Source organism: Camelus dromedarius, chromosome 36 (genome assembly GCF_036321535.1).
Source record: "Camelus dromedarius isolate mCamDro1 chromosome 36, mCamDro1.pat, whole genome shotgun sequence".
Lineage (NCBI taxonomy): Eukaryota > Metazoa > Chordata > Mammalia > Artiodactyla > Camelidae > Camelus > Camelus dromedarius.
Genome location: NC_087471.1, coordinates 5,914,980 through 5,927,595, shown reverse-complemented (window position 1 = coordinate 5,927,595; position 12,616 = coordinate 5,914,980). Strand labels below are relative to the sequence as shown.

The following is a 12,616-nucleotide window of genomic DNA, read 5'->3' as shown; positions in this document are numbered from 1 at the left end:
CCCTGACAGCCTGGGGGAATGCCAGCATTCACATAGAATTATATTTATGATCTTTATCCTCCAAATGGTCTGTTAACTTGTTTACACATCTCTCCTCCTTTCATCAAGAGAAGAATTTCTTAGAGTAATTGAGAGGATAGAGTAAAATAACATTTTGCTTCTGACTGGCATTTTGTGTCCAAAGTTGATGCCCCATCTGTGTCCCAGGTGCCCCTGTCCCAGCAGCTCTGCGAAGGCAGGTGCTGAGCTGTGCCCAGAACCATGCTGCATGCCAGCTGCAGAACCAGAAGCTGGTTGCTTTGGAATCAGAACAGTCTAGTTGATAGGCATTAAGCATTCAGGAAAAAGAAGAATAAAAAAAAAAGTCAGGAAATCAGGCGAAACTAGTTTACCATGCATGGTGACGCTGTCCTGGGCTAAGCACAAATGTGCGTTTCCACATCTAAGAAAGGCACTGGGTGGGAACACGCAGAGGGTAGAATTACTGGGGGTGAATGGAGGCTTCTTAAGAAAGCGGCTCTTTGGGGTAACCGTTCCCATTAGCTCTCCAGGGTGCTCCCTTCATCTGCTCCTTATCAGAAAGCAAAGCAAGCCCCGGGGCTTCTGTTTGGCAGCTTTTCGCTGCACTCCGTCCTCTTCCCCATCCCTCAGCCGGGCTGGTTTCTCTCGCTGTGGGTGGAATGAGGGCTCTGCTTCTTTTCCCCATGCCTGTCCATTCAGCAGCTTCACTACAGAGGGTTCCCAAGGAGAGGCCCCCTCCAAACGTGGAGGGTCTTTTCCATTGCTAGTACATAGCAAGACAAACATTGGTTTGTTGTTGAAACAGCCATCGATTAGGGAGCCTGACAGCTTGGAAACGAGGCCAAATTGAGAAACCCATTGGAAAACCTCAGCCCAGATGTTTTCAATAAGCCCTCTGTTCCCCTCAATGCGTCTGAGGTGCTCTCCTTTGAGCCCTGAGCAGCCATCTGTCACAGCAGGCATGTTTCAATGGGGCCTCAGGGCCCGCCCGACCTTGAAGAGCCTCCGATTCTCCTCAGTTTTCTCATCTCTACAATGGGAGCATTTCTGTCTGCTTTTTCCTTGCGTCATGGAAACAACAGAATTCATTGCTTTTCTGACTTATTGGAAGGAGGAAGGGGAAAGGGAGGATGAACACGTACTGAGCACACACGTTATCTCATTGAATCTCCATGGCAGCCTGTTTGCGGATATCATTGTTTTCACTGGAGAAATGGGCACGGTGAGTGGCTGACCCAGTCACATAGCGCCCAAGCCCGAGGCAGAGAGAATTTGTGCCCAGGTTATCCGACTCCACTCTACTGTGGAGTCCTCATAAAATCGGGAGAAAAGGGACAGGTTTGACTTTTTTTCCTTTCATTTTGTGGTGATACTTGTAAAAAATCACCCTCTAGCACTTAAACATTTAAAAAGTTTTTAACTGTGGCAAAATACACTTCATAGAAAATGGCCATCTTAACCATTTCTCAGTGTACAGTTCAGTAACGTTAAGAACATTCACACTGCTGTGTAATCATCTTCAGAACTCTTTTCATCTTCAAAACTAAAACTCTATACCCATTAAACAACCACTCCCTGTTTCCCCTCCCCCAGCTCCTGGTAAACACCGTCCTGCACCCTGTCTCTATGATTCTGACTACTCCAAGTTCCTCATATATGTGCAATCATGTGGTATTTGCCTTTTTGTAACTTGACATTTCACTTAGCACAATGAACTCAAGGTTCATCAGTATTGTAGCACATGTCAGAGTCCCCTTCCTTTTTAAGGCTGCGTAATATTCCAGTGGATGTATAGTCCACTGTTTGTCAATGGACACAGTGGCTATTGTGAATGATGCTGTAATGCCCATGAGTGTGCAAATATCTCTTTGAGACCCTGCTTTTGATTCTTTTTGGGTATATACCCAGCCATGAGAATTGTTGGATCATATAGTGATTCTATTTTTAGTTTTTTGAGGAAACACCGTGCTGTTTCCTATAGGGGCTACACCATTTTACATTCCTGCCAACAGTGCACATGGGTTCTAATTTCTCCACATCTTTGCCAACACTTATTATTTTCTGGGGGGGGGTTGATAGTAGCCATCCTAATGGGTGTCAGGTGGTGTCTCATTGCCGTTAACCTTCTAGCACTTTGCACTCGGAATTCTCTACTTACTGCGACTCAGGTAAAGGCACAGGAGATGAGCAGAGTGCCACAGGGCCTCCCAGGCAGATTGCCTGGCAGCAAGACAGCCCTGCCTTCACCTGACTTCTGAGATGTGAGAGGGCGTCTCTGTGGGTTAGTCTGGCTCGGCCATCACTGAATCAGGGGACAGGAAACATCAGGAAGTGAGAAGAGCACTGAAGGGACCAGGGTTCGGGGCTCAGGAAGTTGGCCTTGCATGATGAGTTGCCCTCTGAGCTGGTCCACGGTCAACATCACTAAAATCATCATCATCATCATCATCACCATTACCATTTTTCAGTAACTATGGACCAACAGTAAACTAGGCACGAGTCATGTGTTATCTCTAATGGGCACACACCCCTGCCATTCAAGTGTCATTATTATCCCCGCTTTACCGATGACAAAAAAGAGCTTTGACTGGGGTCATACAGCCAAGTGGCTGAGCCAGAATGAGTATCATACAGCTTGGTATCCAAAGTCCCTGTTCTTTCCCTTATAGCACATGACTATCGGGCTTAAATCTGATTTCTACCCTAATCACATTCAATCTGCCACCGCCCCCAAATCATATCCCTCCAGCGAGGGAATCCAAATGGTCTAGAACTGTCTGCAATATCTCAACATATTAAAAACCAGTCTATCGGGAGATAGGTATAGCTCAGTGGTACAGTTCATGCTTAGCATGCATGAGTTCCTGGGTTCAATTCCCAGTCTCTCCATTTAAAATATTTTTTAATAAAATTTTAAAAAATTTAAAACTAAAAACTAATTGATGACCACACACAGCTGCCATAATGAGAAAAAGATTCTTTCTGCGTACATCGTTATTGCCCCCAAAGACTCGAACCTGCTCTGACACAGTGCTTGGCTTCTCTCTCCTCTGTGTCCTTCAGGGCCCATCTGGCTGGACAACGTCTACTGCACAGGCAAGGAGGCGACCCTCGCAGCCTGCTCGTCCAACGGCTGGGGTGTCGCCGACTGCAAGCACTCGGAAGATGTGGGTGTGGTGTGCAGTGACAAACGGATTCCTGGGTTCAAGTTTGACAATTCGCTGATCAACAACATAGAGGCAAGTCCTGTGCTCTTGATGACTCCTTCACGTGAGCGTTTTCCTTCTTCCAAGTAACTCGCTTCTCACCTACTGATTCCAAGAAATGTGTGTGTGATCGCTAGGGAGGAGGACCTAAGCCAGCTTGATTTTGGTGCCAGGGCAGTTGAGGGGAGGATCTCCCTAGATGGGGATGCTGTTAGTGGAGTAAGGGCATTCCAGGCACAGAGAATGGATTGGCCAAAGACACAGAGGTGTGAATGGCGGATAAGCAGGTCAGTACCACTCAAGACTATAAATTGTGAATCTAGAAATAGTGTGAAATGAAATTGGAAAGGTAGCCATGAAAGGTCGGCTGTGCTCTGTTCGGGAGTTTGCCCTTTGGGCTGAGAAAATGTATCAGCTATCAACTACAGTGTAACAAATTACCCCCACCTCATATTTTCCAGCTTCAGACAACAAACATTTATTATCTCGAGTAGTTTCTGAGGGTCTGGATTCCAGGAGTGGCTTAGCCTGTTGACTCTGCTCAGAACATCTCATGAGGTTGCAGTCATGCTGTCAACTGGGGCTGGGGACTTCTCTTTCCAGTTGACTTGTGGTTATGGGCAGGCTTGAGTTTCCTTCTGGCTGTCAGCTGGAGCCATCTGATCCTCTTCCCACAGCCTCTCCATAGACTGCCTGAGTGTCCTTAAGACAGGGCAGTTGTCTCCAGAGTGAGTGACTCAGGAGAGAAAGAGAAAAAGCAAAACATGGAAGCCACATCTTTCATAACGTCATCTCAGAAGTGATGTACCACCATTTCTGCTGTATCCTATTAGTCACACAGACCAATCATGTACCGTGTGGGAGGAGATTACCCAAGGGTGTGACTACAGAAGGCCGTGGTCATTGGGGATCATCTTGGAGGCTGGCTGCCACAGGACAGTTGTCCCCAAATCTACCTGGGGATCAGAATCACTTTGAAAAGGCACTGGAGCCTCACCCCAGACCTACTGAATGAGAGTATCCCACTATGGGGACCAGATTCTTTTTTTAAGCTTTCTCAGAGGACCCTCAGGTGGCCTGACCCACGTCAGAATTTGGGAATGGCAAAAGGGCTGGTGATGCTTCTTCTGTATTTATGGCTAAATTTCAAATTTATTTTTTTCAACAAGTTCTCCAGGCAAACAACAATTTGCACACGTTTCATGCACTACCCTGTGTGCAGCATTTGTGGGGGTTAGGGCAGGGGGAGGAGGCAGCCAAGGTTCCTTCCCCAGGGAACATGTTGGAGGTCACCCCGAAGGGGCTGTGGGATCTGCCACGAATCCAGGCCAAGGAGCCTTCACTGTGCCTTAGCCTCCAACTGACCTCAGGACTAATGCTGAAGAAAGTTGACTCTTGAAATTGCCCTATTTGGGCTTCAGAGGAAGTTCTCCCCCGACTGTGGTCTTTACATTTTCTTTCTATGACTCACACTGTCCAGCTCTTTCTCATATGTTCCTAGCTCGCTGAGCACGCTGGAACCTTGTCCAAGCCTGCGAGATAGTGTGGAAGAGGATTCCCAGCCTTCTCTCAGCTGGCAGTACAAGATCATTTCTGGTCGAGATATATATATATATATATATAATCTTTCCAATGAGATTAGAAGCTCCCGAAAAGCAGAGCTACATCCAGTCACCATCGTATCCAAAAAAATAATGCTGGGTACCTAATAGGAATAGTATCTCGAACTCCTAAATTTTCTTCTGAGGAAGGAAAACCAAAGATGATTATCCCCTTAGGTAAGAATAGCCCAGGATAAAATATCAAACTAAACAGGGATGAGAAGCCCATAGAAGCAGATCATTCCTTCATGGCATCGCCCCACTTAACAGGACAGTGAGCTTATTGGTGACATCTTTCATGGGCTTCTGTTCAGCCTACAACCTCAGCATAACCTACTTGGATTATCAAGCAAAGGTCCAGGCTTCTGGGCATAAGAAAGTCACCGATAGCTGGAATCAAACAGAGGTGGGCCAACGTGTCAGTGGTGGGGTTAGGAGAATGAGAAGACACATCTGCTACTAGAAAAAAAAAATGATTCTGGAAAAGGACTCTGTGAAGGGCATTTCAACAGGGAAGTGTTTATCGAATACCTCTGTGGGCCAGTTCTTTTGCTTAAGCACTTAAAGGGGAAATAAGATGCATCACAGAACCTTGATTGGGTGGGACAGGCAGCGAAGTGACTGGAAGAAATATGTTGGAGAGTTCTTTCTTATTCTGGAAGGGCTGAGAGTCTGGGAGAGGAAAGCTTAGGACTGACCTTTGTTCTGGACATTTTTGGGCACCTGCTGAACACTCATCATGGTCTGGGACCCCACCGGGGAAAGCAAACAAGACCCTTGTTCTCCTGTCCTTACACCCGAGAAGACAAGACGCATGCCTTGGGGGAAAGCTGAAGATCATTCCAAGGCAAGGAGCCAGGATCCTAAACAAATTTACAGTAACCCAGAGAGGATTGGCTGGGGGTGTCTGGAGGGCTGGGTGACTTCCATGCCCTCTAAGCTTCGCATTTGCCCAGAAGGCCTCCCTCTTGCTGTCACACACATCGGACTGGGTACCATGGGCCAGCCTGGGAGCGTCCCTGTTTAGCCACGGACACCGAGGACATTTTCAGTTGATGCGCTGTCCCCCATGATCTCTTTTCTTTGGTATCCACTAAAAGTAGGTCACGAATGGGTCTAGATCTCAGGGTGTCTGACAAGAACCTTTGAGAGTTGCCACAAGATTCTTCCGTCCAGGACTTCGTGGCTAACACGCATGATCACTGGCAGGGCTGGCCGAATGGGTAGGGAGCCACCCAGACCACCGACTGGGGATATTTGTGGGATGTGAGAAGTTTCTCAGAAATACATCATGTAATAGCTGTGTCCGGAGCTGAGGTCATAGAACCCCTCCTCTTGGCTGCAGAAATTAAATGCATGTGGACAAGAGTAAGAGACGTAGGTTTGGTGGATGTGCAGTTGGGCAGAATCATGACTAGTGATACCCGGGGAAAACTGCTGATGCTTTAGCGTGAACACCGTGGATTGTCTCTAATGGTGTAGCCCAGGGCTCCGCTCCCACCTCTCCTGCACGGGTCAGAAATTTGCCTGGAGATCAAAATGTGCACCCATCAAATTTGTAGGAGACACAAAACTCAGAGGGATTGCTGGAATATTACATTATGGGATGAGGTTCAGAAAAAGCCTCAGGAGATTGAACTAATAGACCCAAACTGGAACATATTAAGGATGAATATAAGGTCCTGTATCAAGGTTCGGGGCGTTGGGGGGAAACAGCCACAGAGCAAAAGCCAGGGAAAGTGACTGAAAGCATTAATTATATTTAAAAGATCTGAAGGGGATTGGTTGATTAAAGGCTCAGCATAAGCCAAAAGTATATATGGTTGCTAGAGAGCTGAATGTAAACGGATGCACTGAGGGAACAATTATTTCCCTAAACTCTTTGCTTTTTGGACCAAGAACTGAGTGAAGTTCTGGGGCCATCTCTTAACTAGGTCACCCAGAGTGGGGACGAGCCAGGTGGAGACAGGTCTGGAAACCCCATCATGGGAGGAAATGAAGCTGTTGTGTCAAGAAAAGAGATACAGCGGGAGACATGTTGGTTCTTTTCAAATCTTGAAGTGCTACCACGGAGAAGAGTGTTTATGACTTGTTCTAACTCCCAGAACTGAGATGGAGGGGAGGGGAATGGGACGTAGATTTTAGCTCAGGGCGAAAACTCTGGAAGGCTGAGTGATGGGGCTCCACCTTTCAGCACAGTGTGAAAACTCCATGCACAGTGGACGGGGCTCCCCTATCAGTGGTGAGCTCCTTGTCATTGGAGTAGTTCAAGCGGGGCGCGACCGGGTGACCTCCTGCCAGGAGTATTGCAGCCAGATTCCTACGTGGGAGGAAGCAGGACAAAGTGATTAACAAGTTGTTTCTCTGCACCTATAACAACGTACCCAGCCATGCAGCAGGTGCCCACTAGCTGGCTATTGGCAGTGTCCACCATTGTGTCCATTGGCGTCATGCGTGTTACACACACACACACACACACACACACACACACAGAAGGGATGCCTGCTAACATGTGTGCTCTGGTTCTCTCTCTGCCTCTTCTCTGGCCCATAATGACTTTGGCCTTGAAAGCACTTTTCACCCTCCCTCTTCCACATCAAAGTGAGAATGAAACCCACTCCTTATCTCTGCCACTTCCCCCCAGCTCGAGGCCCATAAATTCAAAAGCAGCCAAGAGTGAAGTGTCAGTTAATGCCTTCTCTGTGTGGTGCGGCCCCAGGGATAAATGACTAGGCTAGTGAATGTCATGAAGACACCCATCTCTTCTCCCTTCTATCTTGAAAGCTTGTGGCCAGGGTCTGTAGCATCCACCCTCATTGACTCCTGGAGACTGGGGACAGGTCACAGCCCATTAGAGATGGCCCTCACTGGCTTTTGCCTTCTCCACAGCACACTGGAATTCCCCAAGCCACGAGTGGAAGAAAATTCTGCATCAGTCTAGACCAAGTGCATCCCACTCTGGGATGCATGAGGCATGAGTCACTGAACCCTGGGACCTGGATGATGGAATTTCGCTCGATGAGCTAACTAGGCTTCCGTGGACTCTTTCACATCTGCTTGGGGCATCCCCGGGGGCTCCTTGACACTTTATCAGTTCCCTTCTAGAGGAGGGGAAGAGTGCTCCTTCTTCAGATGAACGACCCCACCAGGGGAGAGTCCACAGGTTTGACCCTGAGCTACCTGTTGGCCAGGAGCCAGAGCACAGAGCAAGTCCACTGTCTTCTTTGAGATGAGTGGGTTGGATTCAACCCCTTCCAGCAATGAGAGTCTGTAATCCTGAGTAGCTGTGGTTTCTCCTTCAGAAGGACACGGCACACAGTCATTGTTTACAAGGTACTTTTACATATTCTGTAGGGGGGCAAAAATCAGATGATTTTCTGTAAAAGTACTTTGCGGACTAGAAAGAGCTGCAGTAGATTCACCTTACCACTGACCCGCCAGCCCTGGTTCATTTCGTCCAGAAAATTAACTGAGAAGGATCTCAGTCTCCCCTTTCCTGTGGTCTAAGTTTTAGGCCCGAGAGTGGAAGGCAGGACCCCTGAATTCTGGTCCCATTGGCGCCTGAGACTTACAGCTCTGTGTCCAGAGCGACAGACCCTTCTTGGGTCTCTGGACACCTCACCGTAAAACAGCATTTTCCAAAGGAAAATGAGTCTTAGGCCAATTTTCAACACCTTCTTAAAAAGCGGTCAGCAGGAGCAAATAATAAAATGTGAAATACTGGTGGTTTCAAGCGAACAGACCTTTTTTAAACCTAGAAAACAGAGCTCCAACCGCACCTCCCAGGATTTCAGAGGCTCTTAAATCAAGAGGCTTTGTTTCCTGTCTGTGGCGGTGGACAAGTTGGAAAAAGCATTAGATAAGGAGAGATTACAAATCCAGATGCCCTTCTGAGCAGCCCTCTCTCCACTGGCTGTTTTGCACATTGCTAAGTCATGTGCTCACGGAAAGGCTCATGGCTGGGGCCATGTGCTGTCAGTTCAGGGAACACACAGGTCTTTTCCTTTTCCTTCACCTCCCCGCACCACCTTCCTCCCTACCCGTTTTTAAAAGGCTCTTTTGCAAAGGCAGTTTGGTTCCCAGAACTGCTTGGAAATCCTCCGGCTGTGAGAGTTAGGGTAGCCTGTCCCCGACGTGGCCCCAGAGTCTCAGTTTCTCCTTTGTGACAGGAGGTGATTCAGGAGGCCCGGAGGGGCCGAGAGTGGGAGGCTGAGGATGGAGCCTGGAGATGGATATTCACCTCCCAACAGTGCAGAGAGGCTAGTACCTCTCCCCTCTGATCCCTCACACCCTTCTGGAAGGGCCCGGAGACCTGAAAAGCTCTTTCTTCTCCTCTTAACCACAGGGACGAGGCTGTTGTGAATTTTTTAAATTCCAGGAGTCCAGGTTTTTATTAGTCACAGTAAGCTGCCAAATGCTTCATTTTCCTCTTAGTAAGCAGCCTTATCTCATCAGTATCTGGGGGCTCCTAGGGGTGGCAGCCTGGAGCCTGAAAGGAAGTAATTAACTATAGAAAGGTCCAAACACTTCGTGGCCAGGAGTTTCGAACCCCCACCCACTCCGACCCCACCAGAGAGGAGGTGCCACAGGTTACACTGGGTGTTTTAGGAAAGAAAGGGGGTCTGTTTTCATCCATGTGCAGTTTGGAAGATGGTGGTCCTTCCAAGCTAAATATAGCCCTACTTCCCCCCAACGGCCGCAAGGGAGCTGGATGGCCTCCTGCTGTGGCAGGAGGAGGAATGCTCGCAAGTGGGCAGTTTGTGCTGGGCTCTTCAGCAAAGGAGTGAGGGGCTACCGTGGGAACCCACAGCCTCTGAATCCCCAGACTTGCCCAGCTGTCAAGCCAAGCCACCGCATGTAGCGTTCCTGGGTTTCCTCTCCCGGCCTACAGGGAGCGTGGGCGAGGAGATGTATCAGACTCTGTCTGGCGCTCGCATTCCACGATGCTGTTTATCAAGGGCCTCTGCATGGTCCAGGCTCACCAGCCACCACAAGGGGCACAAGAGAAGTAGTTCTGGGGTGACCTATTTTCCCAACTGAAAATAGGTCACAGCATCTGAAAAGCAAAAGGGCATTTATGCAGCTAACAGAACAGACTATTCGGAATTGGGGAGCATCCTGGCAGATCCGGGAAACCGGTTCCTGGCCAGGGTGCTACACCAACAACCCTCTGAAAATGATAAAATACCTTATAATTGTTTGTGAGATGAGATAAGTACGTAATGTCATACTCACTTGTGAGATGAAATAAGTGAATAAGCAGTGTTATAATTTTCTGCAGATGAAGTAAATGAACGGCGGTATGTACTGGGACTTTGAACAGTGTGGATTACATGGAGCGCTATGTGGCAGTTCGGAAAGGGAGAAGTTAGTGGGGAGGGACCAGGGGGAGGCGTGCTATAGGGAAGAAGTAGGGGCTGGAGCCAGGCTAGAGAAAGCCCCTCTTTGCCCTGGTTGGGCAGATCCATTCTGTAGGGTGGACCAGGGTGAGGGTGGTGGCAGAGGGCCGAGGTGGTTCACTGAGTCACCTCAGCCCTGCTGGAGGACTCAACGCCGAGGAATCCCCCCAGCCCGTCCCCATGAGGCTGTTGCTAAGGCAGCTGCGTGTTGTGTCTGTTTATTCATTCATTCAGTACGTTCTAATTGAGTGCCAGACCCTATACTCGGCCCTGGGAATCAAAGGATAGAGGAACTGAAAGGGCGGTCTTGCCCTCCCGAAGTTTTCTGTCCAATAGGGGAGGAAGACGATTTCATAAGTCGTTCCTGCGTCACCATGGTGATGGTTGCTAGGAGGCCAAGCATCAGGTACCCCACCGGGGAGCGGGCTGGACCGTTTGGCGTGGCCCAGGACTCGCCTGGTCTGTGGCCTCAGCACCCCCACTGGGCCAGAGGGACTGGTTGCCGGAGCAGGTGTCCTGCCAGCTTCCTGCAGACAGCACGGCTAGCCTGTTCTCCAAAGAAGCAGCCTCTGTTACCTACCCCACTGCTTTCAGGTTGGAAAATGAAACAGAGTCTCCAGCAGCACTGAAAAACTCTTGATTTATAGGAGGAGGTCCCAGACTGCCTGCCGGCTTTTTCCTCTGATGGCTCCACATGACCTCAGCGCTCACACCACTCCCACCCCTACCCCTCCACCCCACTGGTCTCCATCACACACAGCTGAGCAACAGACATCTCGGCCTTGCCTTCCCTCTTCCCTTTCATCCTTCTGGCCAGGCGGAATCACTGGCTAGAGAATGTTCCCAGCAGCTTCTTAGGCTGTGAATTCCTGATCTGATCCTCAAAAGGGGATAATGACAGTGTAGCCAGACTCTCCCCGTGCGTACCACATGCCTCATGCTGTTTACAGATAATTCTCACTTAGATAAACTGTCTAAACGTACACTGATGATCAGATCAGCTTTTAATTCAGTTCAATAACTATTAGCATCAGGTTTCGAGGGGGAAAGGGAAGGGTGTTAAATAACTTGAATGACAAAAGAACGGACACATGGATAAAGTCCTCGTCCATCCGTAGGTCACACAAGCAGTGTTTATGCTACGAGGTGAGGCAAGCCTCTCTGTTTATTTTGCATTAAACAGAGAATAAAGGCAGTCTTTATTACATTTTTGGCTTGAGAGCCCAGTGTTGCTGGTTAAGCTGAATTCCTGTCACTGGATTTTTTTTAATGGCTATTAGTTTATTCAAAAAATGTATGAGGACCCACTGTGTGTCATGTCTGGCACTAGTTGCCTTGGGGAATACAAAAATAAAAATAAAAAATAAAGCACCGTTCTGTCCTTAAGAGACTCACAGTCCGATGAGGGGGCAAAAACCTGTGGAAAGATAAATGGTTGTATAGATAGTCAGCAGAAGCCCAGGTCGAATTGAGGGGCTCAGAAATGCTGGAGGAACAAAGAAGCTGAATCTGTGTGGATGAGATGTTCAGGGAGGGGGCTTCATGGAGGAGGTGAGGCTTCTCTTTCCACCTCGGGCATGAACGGCAGCAGGAGGCTTGTCCATCTGGTTGCCTGAAGTGTCCCAGGGCCTCACAGGGTGCCTGGGGCATCGTAGCACTCAACAGGGATTTTTCAAATGGATGAATGAGATTGTCCTTAAGGGTCAGGAGGATTCTGATCGGTAGAGAGGAGGGAAAAAAGGATTGCAGGGAGGAGCTTGATGCTGGTGTTAAAAGAGTGATGCTGGCCTGGCAGTGAGGGATGCTCGTGGGTGGAAAAAGGGCAGGGAAGGAATGAGGTGGGCCAGACCAGGAAGGCTCTCAACCAGGAGCGTAAGACCTGGGGGAGCCACGGGAGGGGTTTGAGCCAGACACGCGGGTGCACGGTGGTCAGCTGGATAGGTGTGCTGGCCATGTGTGAGGTGGGCTGGGTCAGCCCTTCCATCTGGACGAGTCCCTGTGAAATGACAAAGCTGTGGTGCCCGATTCTTACTTCCCTGGTTCTCACTGCACACCTGTAAGAGTGGGAGTGGGAAGGTGACGAAAGGACAGGAAAAGCACGGCTGGGCCAGGATGGGCCGTGAGAGTGAGGAAGAGGGAGCAACAGGCATGCGAGGGCTGGGGGCCTCCATCAGTCAGAGGAGGAAAGACTAAGGACGTCCTGGGGGTGTTTGGTTTGAGAAGCTGAGGAAGGTGCCTGCATGGTACTTGGGAAAACAGATCTCTACATGGAAGGCCGTTTTAAAAAATAGTCGAATAAAGAAAGCTAAGGGTTTTGATAGCAAGATGCAGGACCCTGTTCACTGTGGAGGGAAGGAACTTGTAAATGAGCAGAAGTCATGCAGAACTA

At 48.9% G+C, this 12,616-nt stretch overlaps 1 protein-coding gene across 1 annotated transcript in view; it reads left to right on the top strand.

Annotated features, from left to right (window-relative positions):
* The window catches only part of LOXL2 (lysyl oxidase like 2), an 89,614-nt gene that overhangs the window by 32,884 nt on the left and 44,114 nt on the right, over positions 1-12,616 (top strand). The window contains exon 3 of the mRNA XM_031442208.2: positions 3,085-3,260. Within this exon, the coding sequence (XP_031298068.1) occupies positions 3,085-3,260 (176 nt within the window). The remainder of the gene's footprint in view (positions 1-3,084; positions 3,261-12,616) is intronic.